Source organism: Coregonus clupeaformis, chromosome 37, assembly GCF_020615455.1.
Source record: "Coregonus clupeaformis isolate EN_2021a chromosome 37, ASM2061545v1, whole genome shotgun sequence".
Classification (NCBI taxonomy): domain Eukaryota; kingdom Metazoa; phylum Chordata; class Actinopteri; order Salmoniformes; family Salmonidae; genus Coregonus; species Coregonus clupeaformis.
Window position 1 is genome coordinate 36,009,808 of NC_059228.1, and position 22,848 is coordinate 36,032,655.

General features: G+C 42.9%; 1 protein-coding gene across 1 annotated transcript in view; it reads left to right on the plus strand.

The window, feature by feature from the left end:
• LOC121539679 (potassium channel subfamily K member 5) overlaps window positions 1-21,512 on the plus strand; it is a 47,696-nt gene extending 26,184 nt beyond the window's left edge. Inside the window, exons 2-5 of the mRNA XM_041848350.2 lie at window positions 15,349-15,460; window positions 16,056-16,222; window positions 16,375-16,543; window positions 18,755-21,512. Of these exons, the coding sequence (XP_041704284.1) occupies window positions 15,349-15,460; window positions 16,056-16,222; window positions 16,375-16,543; window positions 18,755-19,707 (1,401 nt within the window). The 3' untranslated portion in view covers window positions 19,708-21,512. The remainder of the gene's footprint in view (window positions 1-15,348; window positions 15,461-16,055; window positions 16,223-16,374; window positions 16,544-18,754) is intronic.
• Window positions 21,513-22,848: the final 1,336 nt, after the last annotated feature.

A 22,848-nucleotide genomic window follows, 5' to 3' on the forward strand; every position in this document is an offset into this window, starting at 1 on the left:
GTCAGAAGTTGTGGTCGGTAGATGAGTGGTCAGTAGTTGGGTGGTTGTGGTCACTAGATGTGGTAAGCAGTTGTTTTGTTCAGAAGTTGTGTGGTTGTGGTCAGTAGTTGTGTGATTGTGGTCAGAAGTTGAGTGTTCAGAAGTTGTGGTTTTGGTCAGAAGTTGTGTGGTTGCTGTCGGTAGTTGTGTGATAGCGGTCATTAGATGTGGTCAGATGTTGGGTGGTTGTGGTCAGTTGTGTTTGCGGTCAGTAGTTGTGGTTGTGGTCTGCAGTTGAGTGGTCAGCAGTTGTATGTTTGTGGTCAGCAGTTGTGTGGTTGTGGTCAGAAGCTGTGTGGTTGTGGTCAGAAGTTGTGTGGTTGTGGTCAGCAGATGAGTTGTCTGAGATTGTGTGGGTGTGGTCAGTAGTTGTGTGGTTGTGGTCAGAAGTTGTGTGGTTGTGGTCAGAAGTTGTGTGGTTGTGGTCAGAAGTTTTGTGGTAATGGTCAGAGGTTGTGTGGTTGTGGTCAGTAGTTGTGGTAAGCAGTTGTGTTGTGGTCAGTAGTTGTGTGGTTGTGGTCAGCAGTTGAGTGGTCAGATGTTATGTGGTTGTCAGAAGTTGTGTGGTTGTGGTCAGTAGTGGTGTGGTTGTGGTCACTATATGTTGTCAGAGGTTTTGTGGTTGTGGTCAGTAGTTTTGGTCAGTGGTTGTGTGGTCAGAAGTTGTGTTGTGGTCAGCAGGTATGTGGTTGTGTTCACTAGATGTGGTCAGCAGTTGTGTTGTTGTGGTCTGTGGTTGTGCTCACTAGATGTGGTAAGCAGTTGTGTTGTTGTGGTCAGAAGTTTGTTGGTTGTTGTCAGTAGGTGTGTGGTAGTGGTCACTAGATGTGGTCAGAAGTTGTGTGGTTGTGGTCAGTTGTGTTCAGTAGATGAGTGCTTACTAGATGTGGTAAGCAGTTGGGTTTTGGTCAGACGTTGTGTGGTTGTGGTCAGAAGATCTGGTCAGTAGTTGTGTGGTCAGAAGTTGTTTGGTTGTGGTCTGTTGTGTGGTTGCGGTCAGTAATTGTGTTGTGGTCAGTTGTTGTGTGGTCAGTAGTTGTTAGTTTGTGTGGTTCAGTTGTTGTGTGGTCAATATTTGTGTGGTTGTGGTCAGTCATTGTGGTCACTCTCTTTACCCTCGTCATCATTTTTGCCCTCTGTCTGAGTATCCATAGCAACGGCTCTGTCTGGGCTGCTCAGTGATGACACAGAGAGCTGTTAGTAGACATTGACAAACAGCTCTAACTTTTTATTGGTAGAAGCTATTCCTAATCCGCTCTATCCAATCAGAGGGGAACAGCCCACCCTTCTCTTTATCATTCCAGGTCATCCAGGCCGGGAAAGTATTCTTAATCTTAGCGCTAGGTGTTCTGTCTGAAACAGATTGACGAATCAGAAGAGCTATGAACACATTCATTCCCGCAAGTCAAGCATTGCTAAGCAACAGTAGCCTTTGCAACACTGTTGCCATGTGACTAAAGCAAGTGTGAGAAACATGCTAACATACAGTAAGTGTGTGCTTTAATATTAACTAAATACTGCACCCTGACCCACAAAACGTATTTGCTAGATTCATGGTAGTGTTGTTAGACAAAGCAAGGAAAGTGAACTTTAAAACGTGATGTAGTTTTATAAAAATTTGCAGCTGTTGTTGGTAAATAATTAATCCGCTAGATTCTGACATGATTTACTGCAGCTAGAGAGAGAGCAGTTGATAGGTTGCTATAACAGCTCTGTCTACAGTCAAGACGCTATTCCTACTCCATTTTCGGATTTGATAAGCAGAGACGTAGGGGAAGATTTCATACCCTCTGTTTTTGTCTGACTTGTTGGGTTAGTGGTTAAAACTGCAGTTTTTTGGAAAAAGTGTCACTAAAACAGCTGTACCGTAAGATCCGTAGTGAATATTTGGGTTCCACAAACCGATATGAATAGCAGAGAAGTAGAGGAAGATGTCATACCCTCTAACTTTTTGTCTAAGTTAGAAGTTATGATTTGTGTCAAGTTGTATTTTTCCATTGACAGTGAATGGCAGTTGGAAGTGATGATGACTCGATGGGGAGCTTTAGAATGTTGAGGTAAATGCCATGAAAGTTAATGAAGATTGTCAAATACAAGGACTAAAAAATGTATAACGTAAAAGTATAAAACATGTCAAAAAGTTGAATACAACCAACTCGAGTGAGACTATTCTGCACGTTTTAAAGTTTGAACGGCGTTTCTAACTGAAATGGTGCAGGAGGAGTAGCGTGCTAAAGAAGAAGAAGAAGAAGTATGTCGAAGATTGAAGCTGGGGCTTTTGTTGCGCAAGCCCCATAATAATAAGAAGTATGTTGAAGATTTAGAATGGGACATTTGCTTCGCAAGTTCCATTTAAAGATTGGAATGGCAATTGTATACTGGAGCAATCCCCTTGAAACTTGAACACATGAGAAGTCATCCAACACGCACACATCCTTGGGGTTCATTTCAACAATTGCTGTTTTTGACACCTCAGGTTTACTGACATCCAGTTGCTGAATCTTTTTTCAATTTAACGCTGTGCAGTGTTCTGAATACTGTATTCAGAATGCATAGGATACCTCCCATGGTCATACATTTGTACCTAGCTCCCTAGCTTGGTGTGAGGCTGTATCTTAGGAAAAGAGGCAGGGCTCCAGACTAACTTTTCTCCCTGGTGGCACTTGTGCCATGAACATTTTCAGTTGGTGGCACCAGCCAATGATTTGGTCTCACCAAAAATGTTTCAGCGTCAGGCAATAGAAAAACACATTCACAGTGCTACTGAGAAGTCATTCAGTGTTATGATTCAATAAATAAATTAATCCATGCAGGAATGCCTAATTTATGATATTCATGTGTAACAGATTATTCTCTCCCTCTACTTGGCGCATAGATGGGAGAGGGAGTGAGAGAGGCGTGTTCATCACAGCAGCCGCCAGCGAAACAGGGGCAGGGCAGACCCGTTAATTGCAGGATAGGCTTAATGCACTTTTACCAATTTATGTATTTAACCGCCCCAAAATTAACGTTTTGAGTGAAGTGACCAGCTAGAATTTTCAGGTTGCACTGATGCGGCCAATTAAAATTTGAACTCGCACAACAAAGTCAAATGGTAACTCTGATCCCTGGACAGAGGCTTATTTGTGGCTTTCAGCAGTGGCATGCTGTTCATAGTTTCTCAGATCCACATCAGAGAAGAGGAGAATGGCAGTTCTTTGGGGTTTAGGGGGGCGGTGGTGGCATTGGCCCCAAACCTACGTTTTTGAATTATTTGACGGGTGTCTTGCGTCAAGCAACAATTGAAAAGACCAATTGTTTTTTGTTCTGTGTTTTTTTTTTTTTTTTTACTGTTCTTTCCATTTGTCAAATGAGGCCTTTTATGTAATATTCAGGATTCTTGCATCTTGATAAACTGCTTGGTAGCTTTCCATGACAGAATCCTTTGTTTGCCTTTCTGTATTGTGAAGGATTCAGGGTTCAGTTTTTCAAACCTTGGTACCATTTTGTGGTAGCATTCTGCTTTTCAGACCTTGGTAGTTTTAACCACATAAGACTGTTAGGTTATATGAAGAAAATACAGGGGATATATTATCTTATGGGACAATCAATAAATGCAGTTTCCTCAGAGAAGTGAATATAGACCTACGATAAAGTGCTCTAGTGATTGCTGAAATAAGTTTAAGGAAATACACTGCTCAGACTTCCTGCTGAAGATGTTTTTTTCAATTTTCATGGCCTTCGATAAATTTTTTTTCTATAATGTATGGTGACATCAGTCACCGGCTTCATTAATAAGTGTATCGACGACGACGTCGGCCCCACAGTGACCGTACGTACATGCGCTGACTAGCTGCAACTGGATCCTGGACTTCCTGACGGGCCGTCCCCAGGTGGTGAGGGTAGGCAACAACACATCCGCCAAGTTGACCCTCAACACGGGTGCCCCTCACGGGTGCATGCTTAGTCCCTTCCTGTACTCCATGTTCACCCACGACTGTGTGGCCGCGCACGACTCCAACACCATCATTACGTTTTCTGATGACACGACGGTGGTAGGCCTGATCACTGACGATGATGAGACTGCTTATAGGGAGGAGGTCATAGACCTGGCAGAGTGGTGCCAGGACAACAACCTCTCCCTCAACATCGGCAAGACAAAGGAGCTAATCGCGGACTATAGGAAACGGAGGGCCGAGCAAGCCCCCATTCACATGTATGGGGCTGTAGTGGAGCGGGTCGAGATCTTCAAGTTCCTCGGTGTCCACGTCATGAAGGATCTATCATGGTCAACACACACCAACACAGTTGTGAAGAGGGCACAAAAATGACTCTTCTCCGTCAGGACGCTGAAAATATTTGGCAGGTGCCTTCAGATCCTCAAAAAGTTATACAGCTGCACCATTGAGAGCATCTTGACTGGCTGCATCACTGCTTGGAATGGCAACTGCTTGGCATCCGACCGCAAGGTGCTACAGAGGGTAGTGCGTACGGCACAGTACATCAGTACATCACTGCGGCTGAGCTCCCTGCTATCCAGGACCCCTATACCAGGCGGCCCTAAAAATTGTTAAAGACAAGTCCTAGACTGTTCTCTCCGCTACCGCACGGCAAGCGGTACCGATGCACCAAGTCTGGAACCAACAGGACCCTGAACAGCTTCTACCCTCAAGCCATAAGACTGCTTAATAGTTAGACTGGGTAGCTATTAGGTTAACTATTTAACTGTCTGCATTGATCCTTTTTGTGCAAACTTTTTTTGGACTCATCACATACTCTGCAGCTACTGTTTATCTATTGTCACTTACCTCGTACCCATGCACATTGACTCGGTACTGGTACTCCATGTACAGTGGGGAAAAAAAGTATTTAGTCAGCCACCAATTGTGCAAGTTCTCCCACTTAAAAAGATGAGAGAGGCCTGTAATTTTCATCATAGGTACACGTCAACTATGACAGACAAAATGAGGAAAAAAAATCCAGAAAATCACATTGTAGGATTTTTTATGAATTTATTTGCAAATTATGGTGGAAAATAAGTATTTGGTCAATAACAAAAGTTTCTCAATACTTTGTTATATACCCTTTGTTGGCAATGACACAGGTCAAACGTTTTCTGTAAGTCTTCACAAGGTTTTCACACACTGTTGCTGGTATTTTGGCCCATTCCTCCATGCAGATCTCCTCTAGAGCAGTGATGTTTTGGGGCTGTCGCTGGGCAACACAGACTTTCAACTCCCCTCCAAAGATTTTCTATGGGGTTGAGATCTGGAGACTGGCTAGGCCACTCCAGGACCTTGAAATGCTTCATACGAAGCCACTCCTTCGTTGCCCGGGCGGTGTGTTTGGGATCATTGTCATGCTGAATGACCCAGCCACGTTTCATCTTCAATGCCCTTGCTGATGGAAGGAGGTTTTCACTCAAAATCTCACGATACATGGCCCCATTCATTCTTTCCTTTACACGGATCAGTCGTCCTGGTCCATTTGCAGAAAAACAGCCCCAAAGCATGATGTTTCCACCCCCATGCTTCACAGTAGGTATGGTGTTCTTTGGATGCAACTCAGCATTCTTTGTCCTCCAAACACAACGAGTTGAGTTTTTACCAAAAAGTTCTATTTTGGTTTCATATGACATTCTCCCAATCCTCTTCTGGATCATCCAAATGCACTCTAGCAAACTTCAGACGGGCCTGGACATGTACTGGCTTAAGCAGGGGGACACGTCTGGCACTGCAGGATTTTAGTCCCTGGCGGCGTAGTGTGTTACTGATGGTAGGCTTTGTTACTTTGGTCCCAGCTCTCTGCAGGTCATTCACTAGGTCCCCCTGTGTGGTTCGGGATTTTTGCTCACTGTTCTTGTGATCATTTTGACCCCACGGGGTGAGATCTTGCGTGGAGCCCCAGATCGAGGGATATTATCAGTGGTCTTGTATGTCTTCCATTTCCTAATAATTGCTCCCACAGTTGATTTCTTCAAACCAAGCTGCTTACCTATTGCAGATTCAGTCTTCCCAGCCTGGTGCAGGTCTACAATTTTGTTTCTGGTGTCCTTTGATAGCTCTTTGGTCTTGGCCATAGTGGAGTTTGGAGTGTGACTGTTTGAGGTTGTGGACAGGTGTCTTTTATACTGATAACAAGTTCAAACAGGTGCCATTAATACAGGTAACGAGTGGAGGACAGAGGAGCCTCTTAAAGAAGAAGTTACAGGTCTGTGAGAGACAGAAATCTTGCTTGTTTGTAGGTGACCAAATACTTATTTTCCACCATAATTTGCAAATAAATTCATTAAAAATCCTACAATGTGATTTTCTGGATTTTTTTTCCTGAATTTGTCTGTCATAGTTGACGTGTACCTATGATGAAAATTACAGGCCTCTCTCATCTTTTTAAGTGGGAGAACTTGCACAATTGGTGGGTGACTAAATACTTTTTTTCCCCCACTGTATATAGCCAAGTTATCGTTGCTCATTGTGTATTTATCATTACTTTTCTTATTACATCTTATTACTTTTCTATTATTTCTCTATTTTCTCTCTCTCTGCATTGTTGGGACGGGCCTGTAAGTAAGCATTTCACTGTTAGTCTACACCAGTTGTTTACGAAGCATGTGACGAATAAAATGTTATTTGATTCTACTATACCTGTCAAGATATTTGTAGGAACAAGAAGTCTCCTGCGGGAAGTCAGTCAGGCCCCAAGTTCATTTGCTCATGTTAACTAAAGATAAGGTGTGCAAATTGTGTGTCTAGCTACCATTTGACCTCACACAGCGGTTTAGGTATTTTTATTTAACCTTTATTTCGACAGGGAGTTATTTCGACAAGGTCTGTTTTACAGATGAGCCCTGTAATTAATTGTGTAATTGTGTTGGTGAATTGTTTGACAGATCTAGATTCCATTTTCTTTTGCAACTGTTCTGATAGAGGAGATGATTCCCGGCATGGACGTGGGGTGTTGTAGAACATTTGTCCATTTATAATAATAATAATATGCCATTTAGCAGACGCTTTTATCCAAAGCGACTTAGTCATGTGTGCATACATTTTTACGTATGGGTGGTCCCGGGGATCGAACCCACTACCCTGGCATTACAAGCGCCATGCTCTACCAATTGAGCTACAGAGGACCATTTCAAAATAAGGTGAAATAATGTTTCTGTCACCATCTATTTGTTATGGTTATATAGATCCATTTTACAGACAGACCCATTGTTCAAGCTAGCAAAGTCAAAGATATTGCAGAAATGTTATACATATTCTCTATCCATCCCTAGGGCTGTAAAATGTACTATCCTACTTTACAGCTTCCTACAGAGCATGTCTAGCACCACTGGCCACAGTGAATCACACAGCTCTGGGTTTATAGACTCTCTCAGGGTGATTCCTGCCCTCTTTTCTGAGCTAGAGCTGACCTTCCATTGACCTTCCGCGGTAGTGCAGCGAAATAAAGGCTGCATCCCAATTCTCCACTCTCTCTTAGTGTGCACTCTCATGGATTTGAGTAACTATGGAAGCTCCCCACAGCCAATAATTACACCAATCCATACACCAAAAAATCCAATGCTTTTAAATCCATGACAAGGGCACACTTCAGAAGGGTGGAGAATCGTGACACAGCCCAACTTTGGGGCAGTGTTTTTTAGTCAGCCTACCATTGGACATCTGTAGCTTTTCAAAAGTAAACCCTGGTCTTACAATGGGATGAAGAAATGGAGCAGGCTCTCTAGATTCACGCCCACGACATTGCAATTTCTTTTTAATTTGCCCTGTAATCGACCATTAAATCATAAACTTATTTTTGGCTGCTTATCAGCTTGAGATGGGAACAATTGTCGTTATGCCCTCTTCTGTGTCTTTTCCTACGAGTCAGCATTTTCTCTCCCTCTCCACACTTAAGCACTTTCCTCAAGCGGTGTATGCTTTTTCTCAGTTTGTAGATGTCCTGCAAGTATTTGGGTTAAAGCACAGGAGTACTGACCACAGCAGGCCACAGATATGGATATACAGACATAGTCATCGTCACAACCCCAAACATATCTATGATACAGCCACAAAAAGCAGCTGTTTTGCCCGTGTGATGGTGGGAGGTGAAATAACATCTTTGGGTAAATATTACAAGCTGATCCCCAAAGGGTTCACTGTAATGCATTGGATTTACAATTGAAGTAGGACGTTCACATACACTTAGGTTGGAGTCATTAAATCTCGTTTTTCAACCACTTCACAAATTTCTTGTTAACAAACTACAGTTTTGGCAAGTCGGTTAGGACATCTACTTCGTGCATGACACAAGTAATTTTTCCAACAATTGTTTACAAACAGATTATTTAATTAAAATTCACTGTATCACAATTCCAGTGGGTCAGAAGTTTACATACACTAAGTTGACTGTGCCTTTAAACAGCTTGGAAGATTCCAGAAAATGATGTCATGGCTTTAGAAGCTTCTGATAGGCTAATTGAGGTGTACCTGTGGTTGTATTTCAAGGCCTACCTTCAAACTCAGTGCCTCTTTGCTTGACATCATGGGAAAATCAAAAGAAGGGAGCAATTTCCAAAAGCCTGAAGGTACCACGTTCATCTGTACCACACCTTAGCCAACTACTAAACTCAGTTTTTCACAATTCCTGACATTTAATCCTAGTAAAAAGTCTATGTCTTAGGTCCGTTAGAATCACCACTTTATTTTAAGAATGTGAAATGTCAGAATAATAGTAGAGAGAATGATTGATTTATTTCAGCTTTTACTTCTTTCATCACTTTCCCAGTGGGTCAGAAGTTTACATACACTCAATTAGTATTTGGTAGCGTTGCCTTTAAATGGTTTAACTTGGGTCAAACGTTTCGGGTAGCCTTCCACAAGCTTCCCACAATAAGTAGGGTGAATTTTGGCCCATTCCTCCTGACAGAGCTGGTGTAACTGAGTCAGGTTTGTAGGCCTCCTTGCTCACACACACTTTTTCAGTTCTGCCCACAAATGTTCTATAGGATTGAGGTCAGGGCTTTGTGATGGCCACTCCAATACCTTGACTTTGTTGTCCTTAAGCAATTTGCCACAACTTTGGAAGTATGCTTGGGGTCATTGTCCATTTGGAAGACCCATTTGCGACCAAGCTTTAACTTCCTGACTGATGTCTTGAGATGTTGCTTCAATATATCCACATAATTTTCCTTCCTCATGATGCCATCTATTTTGTGAAGTGCACCAGTCCCTCCTGCAGCAAAGCACCCCCACAGCATGATGCTGCCACCCCCGTGCTTCACGGTTGGGATGGTGTTCTTCGGCTTGCAAATGTCCCCCTTTTTCCTCCAAACATAACGATGGTCATTATGGCCAAACAGTTCTCAGACCAGAGGACATTTCTCCCAAAAGTACGATCTTTGTCCCCGTGTGCAGTTGCAAACCATAGTCTGTTTTTTAATGGTGGTTTTGGAGCAGTGGCTTCTTCCTTGCTGAGCGGCCTTTCAGGTTATGTCGATATAGGACTCGTTTTACTGTGGATATAGATACTTTTGTACCCATTTCCTCCAGCATCTTCACAAGGTCCTTTGCTGTTGTTCTGGGATTGATTTGCACTTTTCGCACCAAAGTATGTTCATCTCTAGGAGACAGAACGCGTCTCCTTCCTGAGCGGTATGACGGCTGCGTGGTCCCATGTTGTTTATACTTGCGTACTATTGATTGTACAGATGAACGTGGTACCTTCAGGCATTTGGAAATTGCTCCCAAGGATGAACCAAACTTGTGGAGGTCTAGGCTGATTTCTTTTGATTTTCCCATGATGTCAAGCAAAGAGGCACTGAGTTTGAAGGTAGGCCTTGAAACACATCAACAGGTACACCTCCAATTGACTAAAATGATGTCAATTAGCCTATCAGAAGCTTCTAAAGCCATGACATCATTTTCTGGAATTTTCCAAGCTGTTTAAAGGCACAGTCAATTTAGTGTATGTAAACTTCTGACCCACTGGAATTGTGATACAGTGAATTATAAGTGAAATAATCTGTCTGTAAACAATTGTTGGAGAAATTAGTTGTGTCATGCACAAAGTAGATGTCCTAACCGACTCGCCAAAATTATAGTTTGTTAACAAGAAATGTGTGTAGTGGTTGAAAAACAAGTTTTAATGACTCCAACCTAAGTGTATGTAAACTTCCGACTTCAACTGTATTTCTAATACGTTAAGTCTTTTTGTAAGACCCCTTTTTCATCTATTTGACCATTAATCAAAACTCATAAAGCCAAGAAAATGACCAAAATATCTGCTACTCAGTGCCTTTAACTGTGTTGTCTGCCCAGACAACAGCCAATCACTTGTTTTCATTGGGGGAAAGCTCTCTAGCACTCTGATTTGGCTCAAGGGTGTGAAAACGAAGCGCCAACAGATTTACAGATTCTACATGCAGGTGGTCCCTGTAACACACCATGGTGACAGCAAGCGATAGGACGGCTACCTACTGCTTTCGGACGAGCATCAGTCCTCTGTTTCTCTTCTTTAACGTATCCATCAATTCCCTTGTCGTGGGGCCTGATGGAGACGAAGGATGACTGTTAATTCAGCAGGCAAAGGAATTTGATCCTCTAGTGCTTGACTAATTACAGAGCTGAACTGTCGCAGGTCCGTTATTAGAGAGCGCCCCCATCTGCTGCACTGCTAACACTTAGGAGCTCAATCACATTTTGCCAACCCCTGCACATTTTCCCCTCGAGCACATTTAAATGAATCTAAAGAGCTTTGGTGTGGGGGAATTCAATGCCCCATCCCAGTTTAGAAGTTATTGCCTAAGGGTGTACGCTCGTACCTGGGTGAATGGGCTTCTGTGGCTTTTCCTGTGGCTGCTCAAGCACACACATAGCTTAATGGACTCTGTAATTAAAGTTATAAGATGGCGGCGCTGAGGAGGGCGCCCGTCTCGCCAGTTCCTACTCAACCTTTTTTATGGCTATTTTTGCGTTAATTATTACTTTGTTTGCTCAGAATGTTTGTGAAATAATTTCCTACGACGACAAACTCTTCTGGGTCATGAATCGGAAGCTACACACTTATCTCTCAGCCTCCCAGATCTGGAATACTACATTCACTCCTTTGTTCCCCGCACAGTGGGCCTACCTGTTGCGGCTGATCTAGATGACCGAAGGCAACGTCGGCGACGAAGGAAAGTGTGACTCCAAGCTATTCTGAAAGACTGGCGACAGCCTCATCTTCCTAGTATCCTGATGGCTAATGTCCAATCGCTGCAAAATAAACTTTGAACTCAGAGCAAGGCTTCAATCGCAGAGGGACATCAGGTAATGCTGTCTTTTGTTTTTACAGGACATGCATTCGACTCTGCTATTCAACCAGATGGCTTTTCCATTTTCCGTATGTATTGAACGGCGGCTTCCTCATCAACAATTCCTGGTGTACCAAAGTTGAAAACATCTCTAGCTCCTGTTCACCCGACCTGGAGTTTCTGATGCTAAAATGCCTACCCTTCTATATGCCGAGTGAATTCACTTGTGTTATCACAGCCGTGTACATACCACCACAATTAAACATCAAGGTAGCACTCAACGAACTGTACAAGAACATTAGCCAGCAATAGTCCTCTCACCCGGAAGCAGTCTTTATTGTCGTGGGAGATTTTAACCAAGCACGTTTAAAACAAGTCTTCCAAAATATCACCAACATGTGTCCTGCCCCACGAGAGGAAACAACATGCTGGACCATGTATACTGAACAAAAATATAAACGCAACATTCAACAATTTTACTGAGTTACATTTCATATAAGGAAATCAGTCATTTGAAATAAATTAATTAGGCCCTAATCTATGGATTTCACATGACTGGGCACGGATGCAGCCGTTGGTGGGCCTGGGAGGGCATAGGCCCACCCACTTGGGAGACTGGCCCACCCACTGGGAACAAGGCCCAGCCAATCAGAATGGATTTCCCCCACAAAAGGGCTGTATTACAGACAGAAATACTCTTCAGTTTCATCAGCTGTCCATGGCTGGTCTCAGACGATCCCGCAGGTGAAGAAGCCGGAAGTGGAGGTCCTGGGCTGGCGTGGTTACATGTGGTCTGCGGTTTTGAGGCCGCTTGGACGTACTGCCAAATTCTCTAAAATGACGTTGGAGGCGGTTTATGGTAGAGAAATTAACATTAAATTATCTGGCAACAGCTCTGGTGGACATTCCTGCAGTTAGCATGCCAATTGCACGCTCCCTCAAAACTTGAGACATCTGTGGCATTGTGTTGTGTGCACATTTTAGAGTGGCATTTTATTGTCCCCAGCACAAAGTGCACCAGTGTAATGATCATGCAGTTTAATCAGCTTCTTGATATGCCACACCTGTCAGGTGGACGGATTATCTTGGCAAAGGAGAAATGCTCACTAACAGGGATGTAAGCAAATTTGTGCACCTTATGGAATATTTCTGGGATCTTTTATTTCAGCTCATGAAACTTTATATGTTGTGTTTATATTTTTGTTCAGTATATATAGAATCATCCATGATGCTTACAAAGTCACCCCCCAGCCCCACTTCGGCCAATCGGATCACATCTCTGTTCCTACTCCCCGCCTAAAAGTAGCAACTCCGAGAATAGTGAGACGCTGGACAGAGGAGGCAGACTTGATGCTGCAGGACTGTTTTGATTGGAATATCAAATATTCATCCACCCAGAAATTATCCATCAACATTTAGGAATATACATCCTCAGTCACAGGCTTCATAAGGAAATGTGTTGATGATGTTGTACCCACAATAACAATCCGGACATACCCCAACCAAAAACCCTGGATGAACAGGGCTATCCGTACCATACTGAGAGCCCATACTGCAGCATTCAGTGTTCGCAGAATGAATCCTGATGACTCAGTGGCGCGACGTGTACAAGGCAAGGAGTTATGAGCGCCGAATATCCATTAGGGATGCAAAAAGACAATACATACTCGAACTTGAATTGTTCGACAACTCCGACTCAACGCATGTTGCAAGGACTACAGACTATCAGGGACTAGAAAGGCAAATCCAGCTGTGTGGTGCCCACCGAAGCCTCCCTCCCAGATGAGCTTAACACATTCTATGCTCATTTCAAGGCAGACAATACCAAGCTTCAATACCGAGCTAACCAGGAAGATTCTCGCTGCTCCGGACAATTAGGTGCTTTCGCTCTCCAAGTGAGTACTCACAAAGCCACCAGCCCAGATGGCATCCCTGGCCACATCCTCCGAGTGAGTGCTGACCAGCTGGCATGTGTCTTCTCAGAAATCTTCAACCTGTCCCAGGCTGAAGTCCACCACCTGCTTCAAGAAGACCACCATCGGCCCAGTGCCCAAGAAAAACAAGGTGACATGCCCAAATGACTATCACCCGGTCACACTCACCCCAGTCATCATAAAGTGCTTTGAGTGGCTGGTCATGGCCAGCATGCCAGGCACACTGGACCCACTCCAATTTGCCTACCGCTCCAACAGATCCACGGAAGTTGCAATTTCTATCGCTATTTACATGGCCCTAACACATCTGAACAAGAGGAACACCTTTGTGAGGATCCTCACAACTGGACCCTAGACTTCCTGACGGGCAGACCACAGGTTGTGGCAACAACATCACCTCCACACTAACTCTTAACACAGGGTCCCCCCAGGGGTGTGTCCTTAGCACTCTGCTGTACTCCCTGTTTACCCACGACTGGGTAAACGGGAGTTTGCTGACGACATCAAGTTTGCTGATGACTCCACGGTTCTAGGCCTGATAACCATCGACGACGAGTCAGCCTATAGGGAGGAGGTAAGTGAACTGGCATTGTGGTGCGAGGACAACAACCTTTCCCTCAATGTCAGCAAAACAAAGGAGTTGATTGATGACTTCAGGAAGTAGAGGAGGGAACATGCCCCGATCCACATAAACGGGACTGCAGTAGAGAGAGTTGGCAATTTTAAGTTCCTAGGCGTCCACATCACGAGGACTTGACATGGATCAACAACAGCACTACAAGGGGGCGCAACAGCGTCTCTACTTCCTAAAGCGGCTAAAGAAATTTGGCATGCCACCCCGGATCCTCTGCACCATCGAGAGCGTCCTGACCGGTTGTATCGCGGCCTGGTGTGGGAATTGCTCCGTCCAAGACCGCAAGTCCCTCCAGCTGGTGGTGAAGATGGCCCAGTGCATCACTGGTACTGTGCTCCCACCCATCCAGGACATCTACTCAAAACGGTGCCTGAGCCATTTACTTTATGTTTGTATTCTTATTGTTGTTGCATTGTCAAGAAGGAACCTGCAAGTGAGAATTTCGTTGGATGGTGTATACCATGGGTATCCTGTACATACGACTAATAAAACATGAAACTTGTAATGATTATTTAGGTCCTCCTTGGAAACTCGCTCATCTCTCATTTGCAGGTTTTGTTTGGTTATTTTTTGTGTGTTTGCACCAGCTGCAATTCCTGAAAAGGCCTGCATACTTATTATGTCAGAGGAAGAATGCTTAGTTATGTATAAGTAAAGGAAAATTAATACACCAAATCGTCACTGCAGTTTCGTAAAAGGCATGACCTAGTTTTATCATATCTGGGTATGTGGGTGGGACTGGGAACCTCTTCTTAGACATGCAAAACTACATTTTGGCTGCAGGCAGCACCTGAATAAGAGTTCACATAATCCTGAGATTCAGTTTCCCTCCGTTTTCTACATTAGCTCTCCGCTTACACCCCCAATTTAAACCAAAACTAAACTCTGCTATTGCCTTACTGACTTCCCTTCTCTAAATCCAGAGACATTATGGAAAGTCCAAAACCTTTGTTAAGTTGAAATTATGGAGGCTGTGATTTTGACCAGCCGATATCCATCTGGAAAGATGACCATGTGTTAACCCAGCTGGTCCTTTTATCTATGATTGTGTAATTTCATAATGGTTGTTTAGAGACAAAAAGTGCCCATCTTCCTGTGTTTCTCCACCAACATATGCAGTATTTGTGATAGTAAACCCTTCAGGTTAGGAATGGGCCTCTAGGGTCCTTGAGTGCAATCATTGGCTCATCAGTGCATCTGGAGATAAAATCAATGGCTCACGGGAAAGATGTGGTATGAGAAATGGGGCTCAGACACAACTGCCCCCTTCCCTCCCTTTCTCCCTTAAATTAGCCAGAAAATGGGCCCTCTTGATGTTATTGACCATTCTGTGTGAGTGGGTGTGCGTATGCATTTAGGCTGCAAGGTTTGTCTCACTAAGATAAAACATTATTTTTCAAGAGTGACCTGTTTATAGCGAGAGAAATGACATGCATCCCAGTTTTGCCTTCAATTCACTAATGCCACACTGCTGTTTTTGTCCCCAGGTGGTGTCGGATGCTGCCGGACAAGGTGTCACCATCACTGGCAGCAAGACTTTCAACAACTGGAACTGGCCCAATGCTGTCATCTTCGCTGCTACTGTCATCACAACTATAGGTAGGCAAACTGTCCTGAGAGAGTCACATGGAGCTTATGTAATTGTGGTTTATAGTCAAGCAGAAAAGGGAATATCTTAACTGATGCAACAAGACAGAAAATATCCATAAGTTATTGTGCAAGGATTTGTGGATCTTGTTTCATAATCTTTCAGTAATGACCTGCTAAACATTAATCTAATGGGACAATGGGACACTCTCAATTAGGGTGGATTGCTTGCCCTTTTGTCCATGTCTGTATAATCTAAATGTACGGTACAGATAAAATAGGATCGGGTGAAGAAAAGCCAGATTAGAGAACTGGTCTTTATTGTTGGTTTAGTTTGTCAGCAGAGTAATTTATCTTATTTTGTTACTCCGAATGCCAACAGGTTTCTTTCTGATGATTTGACATGTTTATTCAGCCTTACCAAGTCTCTATCATTTATCATTAGTGAAAATGATTTTATATAAACTGTGGTTATGAAAAGTGCTTTCTTTTGGCAGAATTTGTCCCCTATGATCTGTATTGGTCAAAACAAAGAAGTGTTAATGTTTTAATGCTGTTGATTTGAATACTACTATTAACCCCTTCCTATCCTTTCTTGCTCTGACAGGTTATGGCAACATTGCCCCCAAAACGTCAGCAGGACGGGTGTTCTGCATCTTCTATGGGCTCTTCGGGGTGCCACTCTGTCTTACCTGGATCAGTGAGCTTGGGAAGTTCTTTGGAGGCAGGGCCAAGCACCTGGGTCAGTACCTTACCAAGAGAGGGGTTTCGCTGGTAAGAAAGATACTTTTCGTCTAATATTTTTTCATCTAACATGGCTAACATTTCTTTGTCTAAGTTAAAATGATCAGAGGGAAATAAGTGAATTCCTTAGACACTGCATTTGTCTCACTTAACCTGTTTTTGCATTCTTTTTTGTTTTTCAGCGAAAGGCCCAGTTTACCTGCACAGCCATCTTTGTCCTATGGGGTGTGCTGGTCCATCTGGTCATCCCCCCATTTATATTTATGTCTCAAGAGGGTTGGACCTATGTGGAGGGCTTGTACTTTTCCTTTGTCACCTTAACCACGATTGGCTTTGGTGACCTTGTAGCAGGTAAACTCATCATCACCCTTGCATTATCAAGCTCTTCGCTTGTTTATGGGTATCTGTCTATGCATACATACTGTTAGTGATATTTTTGAGCCAACTTGAGGTACTTTTTATTTTCAACATACCTTTTTACCCACTATGGTAAAGTAGTTCTCCAGCAATAATGTAACCACTTCCTCAGAAATGTGCTTAAAGCAACTGTCAAGTGAAAATCTCACTTTTAAAAGTTAATATTCTGTTAATGTATACAAAAGATAATGTTGTTGACTTGTCCTATACTCGTAATTGTGGCCAAAGCATAAATTGGAGAAAAAAAACACTTAAACCCCACCTCAAACTTGTATCTCAAACAGACCATTTAAGAAATGCTTGCTATTTCCTCATAGAGGAGGATTTCATCCTTCTGAGGAGGATGAGCTGGCCAGTCAGCGGTCTACTCGCATTAGGGCTGTCCCCGACAAAAAAAATATATTGGTCAAACGAGAGTCGTCTTTTCTTTCGACCAATCAGTTGGTCTACATTTTTAAACGTCTATTTTCCCATATATAGACACACCCTATGTGTTTGAATAAAATCAACTATACACTACATGACCAAAAGTATGTGCACACCTGCTCGTCGAACATCTCATTCCAAAATCATGGGCATTAATATGTTGTTGGTCCCTCCTTTGCTTCTATAACAGCTTTCACTCTTCTGGGAAGGCTTTCCACTAGATGTTGGAACATTGCTGCGGGGACTTGCTTCCATTCAGCCATAAGAGCATTAGTGAGGTCGGGCACTGATGTTGGGTGATTAGGTCGCAGTCGGCGTTCCAATTCATCCAAAAGGTGTTTGATGGGGTTGAGGTCAGGACTTTGTGCAGGCTGGTCAAGTTCTTCCACACCGATCTCGACAAACCATTTCTGTATGGACCTCGCTTTGTGCACAGGGGCATTGTCATGCTGAAACAGGAAAGGGCCTTCCTCAAACTGTTGCCACAAAGTTGGTAGCGTTCCCCTGGCATCCGCCAAACCCAGATTCGTCCGTTGGACTGCCAGATGGTGAAGCGTGATTCATCACTCCAAAGAACGCGTTTCCACTGCTCCAGAGTCCAATGGGTGCGAGCTTTACACCACTGCAGCCGACACTTGGCATTGCGCATAGTAATCTTAGGCTTGTGAGCAGTTGCAAACAGTTATTGTGCTGACGTTGCTTCCAGAGGCAGTTTGGAACTGTGTAATGAGTGTTGCAACCGAGGACAGACGATTTGTAGGCAATGTTTGTCTATGCAGATTGCATGGCTGTGTGCTCGATTTTATACACCTGTCAGCAATGGGTGTGTCTGAAAAGCCGAATCCACTCATTTGAAGGGGTGTCCACATACATTTGTATATATAGTGCATGTACTGAGCTTGTCTCATGCTTTAAGCATGTTGTTTGATTAAATAATTAAGACCCATAAATGACTCAGGAGGGAGGCAGAGATCAAGATAGCCTAACCAGAATAAAAAAACAAATGTTCCCATCCCTCCTCCCGCTGCTGCTGGCCTTTGCAGACTCTGCAGTTATGCTCCTGAAGTTTCCAGTAATAGGCTACACCAGGGTTTGACAACCATTTCCATTTTCAGTGCCAATTTATCTTACCATTACTACTGATCTACGTGCCAGTTATGATTTTTATATGCACATTTTCATGGAACAGTTACATTTATTTTTTAATAGTCTTTGGATGTCAAAATCATTGTCATGTGGTTAATTTAAATTATATCTAAATCTATCAAAACTATGAAATAACACATATGGAATCATGTAGTAAACAAAAAAGTGTTAAACAAATCAAAATATATTTTATATTTGAGATGTTTCAAAGTAGCCACCCTTTGCCTTAATGACAGCTTTGCACACTCTTGGCATTCTCTCAACCAGCTTCACCCGGAATGCTTTTCCAACAATCTTGAAGGAGTTCCCACATATGCTGAGCACTTGTTGGCTGCTTTTCCTTCATCTAATCTAACATTTGATACTGCAAAGTGCTTTTAGTCATCAAGTTGACATTTTGATAATAGCCCTAATTATAACTTAAATGATTTACTGTATGAAATTGATTGCTAATTACATTGTCTAAACAAATCTTTCCCAAAAAGTCAAAGACGCACCTCTAGAAAAATGTGACATTGACATTAGGACATTTGTACATTCTCAAACTTTCCCTTCCTGCTTTTCTTTATTCAGGCGTGGATCCAAATGCAGACTACCCCACTCTGTACCGTTACTTTGTGGAGGTGTGGATTTACCTGGGACTGGCCTGGCTCTCCCTGTTTTTCAACTGGAAGGTGCGCATGGTCGTGGAGGCCCATAAGGCTCTGAAGAAACGACGCAAGCGGCGCAAGCTCTCCCTGGACGAGCTGAGGCACTACAAGGAGAGCCACAAGGCCCTCCACTCGCCGCCCACCGGCAATGACGTCAACATCTTCAGCTTCCTATCCAAGAAGCAAGAGGGCTACAACGACCTCATCAAGCAGATTGGCGCCAAGAAAGATGGCGAGGACCACTGCGACGGTAATGCCGCCAGCAACAAGGCCAAGGAGGCGAATCGCTCCAAGAGCTGCAGCGACACAGTTTCCTGCAACAGCAACACTATCCTCAGCCTGGACCGCTCACCGCGGCAGAAGCGGCGCTACAGCTTCAGTGACCGTGTCACAGTGGCCTTCTCGAAGTCCAAGAACTACCTCCTGGGCTCGGAGAACGGGATGCTGCTCACAGAGGACCATGGGGAGGGGGAATTGGACGGGGACCAGGAAAGGATGTACGAGAATCAACTGGACAAAGAGGTGGACCAGGAGAGCGGAGGAGGTGGCCTGGGCGGTGGTGGAGGTTGCGGTATGGGCGGCCGACGACTGTGGGACTCCAAAGAGTACCAGTCCCTGATCTTCCAGAATGCGAACATCACTTTTATTGATGAGGAGAACGTCCTCAACAACAACCTGGAGGATGATGACGACGACGCTAAAGCCAAGCTGTCAATCACCACGTGCGATGAAAATGTAGAGTCGGAGACTGACTCCAAAGAGGAGCAGGGCTCTGAATCAGAAGGGTCCGTGTTCACCAGCGATGGATCAGAACACGGACACTCTTATGAGAAGCTTGTGGAGGAATATTCGAAGGAGGACAACACTGAGTCCTGAGGAACTGAACTGGACTTGTAATGATCCATCCTTTGAATATATATATATTTTTTAACAATTTCAGGCATAGCCACATTCTCGTTAAACTTGGATCTAATGAAGGAGAAATCTTTTAATATTCCATTTAAATCAAAGACTGTGAAATGAACATTTACAGGTTTTTTCAATCACTTTGGTGCATTTCTTCAGATGTAAGTGGTATATTTTCAAAACTCTAAGCACAAAACTTGAAACTGATAACACTTTTAATGCCTATGTCTTATGTTCAAAACCTTTCATTGGAGTTGAACACATCTTTCATCTCCTAGTCCTGGAGTCTTTCATGGAATTTTTTCTCAAATACCATGAGAACATTTTGTTTAGTCACCAATCCATCAGATAATAACAGGCTCACCGTTTCGTCATTTTAACTAACATTTAATCCAATAGCAAAAAATACATTATACCATTTTCAAAACTGATATTTTTGAAGTGCTGAATCGAAGGAATAATAGATGGTGTTTAACTAAAAACCAATTTTTTTAAACAATTTGTTTGGAGGTTTTGAGCATGAAAAAATGTCAGTCTTACAGTTTCAGTGTCCTTATATAGTACATGCGAAGAACAAATCATAAAAAATGGGAGTATTGAGGCAAGTATTGTAAAGCAGTAGGCTACAATAAACAAGTATTGGTGTTACAGGTTGTATGCATGCCATTTCTGCCCCATGCAACATTGTCCAAGATCACCTTTTTTATGTGACTTTTCAACTGATAAATTATCGCCTGTCTCTCTGCTTAAAAAATGTATCAGTTTGTCAATGAAATTCAGATTATGGGTGGAATTGTGTAATAGTGTATACAACCCAGGTATTTCAGCAGTACATGGTACACTACACCATAATTCCAAATGGTAGCACATAGTGACTGCCTTCCACTTTTTCTTATTGAAGAACACTGGCTGATGGAGGATGTCAATGTAGTAACTAAGCACTATACAATTTTGTTTCAGTAGTTTTCAGTTTTGAGCATGTTAAATGACAGGAAAATCATATAAAAAGTAATGAAAAGCAGATACTTGTAGTGGACAAGTGACTGTGAATTTGTTTGTAAATGCACTTAGTTTTGAAACATGAGCCATTTTGATGATCTGTTTCGATTATTGTGCTAAGAATTGTGAAAGTGTACTACACATACTTTTGAAAATTGCACCAAAGTGATAGAAAAAAACTTCCCTCAATCGATCAAATAATGTGCCAAATTTACGTGGACTTGCATAAAGAGGTGTATGACCTCTGGTTGGTTGAGTGTCTGTACTATGAACATTGAGTTTATGAACTTAACTCCTTGTTGGTTATAGACTAAATGGAGTGACACCTATGGACTTATAGATAAAGTTGTCCTACTGTTTTCAGAAGATATGGTTGTTTAACATTTGTTTGAAACAGGCTTGAGTTTTTCAATCAATTTGAGATGATGCCTTAGTGTTTTGCTCAAAAGTTAATAGGAAATGGTAGGGGGGAATACATTTTCTCAGGATTGCTCCTGGCTTCCTTGATTTTATATTCACCATATTGGTGTTTTTTTGTAATATTTATACAATGAAGGAAAAAGCAGCCCTTTTGTTAAAGGGGCAATCCACAGTTGCTACATTAATTTTGGGGCTTATACATTAATAATATACACTGAGTGTACAAAACATTAGGAACACCTTAATATTGAGTTAGCACCCACTTTTACCCTTTAGAACAGCTTCTATTCGTCGGGGCATGGACTACAAGGTGTTGAAAGCATTCCACAGGGATGCTGGCCCATGTTGACGCCAATGCTTCCCACAGTTGTGTCAAGTTTGCTGGATGTCCTTTGGGTGGTGGACCATTCTTGATCCACACGGGAAACTGTTGCGCATGAAACCCAGCAGCGTTGCAGTTCTTGACACACTCAAACTGGTGTGCCTAGCACCTACTACCATACCCTGTTCAAAGGCACTTCAATATTTTGTCTTGCCCATTCATCCTCTGAATGGCACACATACACACAATCCATGTCTCAATTGTCTCGAGGCTTAAAACGCCTTCTTTAACGTGTGTCTACGCTGATTTAACAGGGCACCTCAATAAGGGATCATAGCTTTCACCTGGATTCACCTGGTCAGTCTGTCATGGAAAGAGTATGTTTTGTACACAGTGTATAGCCATTGATTCTTGAAAGAATATAACTATAACAGCTGTCATACCCCATCACTAACTTGTTTTACTCCAGTGTTTGTAAACAACAAATGTAAACAAACACTTTAGCCTCAAAACATGGTTAAAACTATGTTATATCATGGATTGTTCGTCCTTGTATCCATAGCTCTGTCTGTGAATTTAAGAGTGGTTACATTTCTACAGCCCCCTCCCTCAGCTTTTTTCCAAAACAGTGGTGGGTTGACCGTTTTTATAACTATTTCAATTGTGGATTGGCCCCCTTTAATGGCATACTGGCGTAAATGTCTCTCATTGCACAATTTCATCAACTGATGAGTGCAGTGTAAAAATCCATTTCAATGCAGATGAATGTTGACCACCTGAGCCAAGCCCTTGTCCTTGAAGAGGTTGAGTGGGTTATCGTGCAATTTTCCCTCTCCCTTTGTTTTCTTATCATTTCTTTTGTTTCACTAAGTGAAAGGGATTAGTGTTCCATTAGACATTTCAAAAAATCCTGTCCATAAGTGCCCCCCTTCGTTGTATTCATGCGACGCGTTCTCACGCGATAGTTCTGCACCACGGCACAGAACCACCTTTGTGAGTTTAGAGTCTGGTTTCCTAGTGTACGTTATTTTAACTTTTTTGTCTCTCACTTTGTCTCATGGCTTCTTCTCTCTTCTTCTTTTGTTTAAATTTTATGGTCCCTTGCCTCTTTTGAATGTTGAATCTGCTCATTTGAAACGGTCTTCGTAAGGAATTTCTCCAGTCACAATATTCCTTTTCTCACATAATCTCTCCTCCCATTTTATTTACCGTTTCCCTTTTGAGAGAGCTTTTGTATTTGCCATGTAAACATTGGAAAAGTGCCCGACAGTAGCCACACACTCTTCTTTGTTCAGGACATGGCCTTGCTGCCTGTATTTACTCTTGGGGGCTCGTGCTGGTGTGAATGCCTGAAACGTAACTCAGGTGGG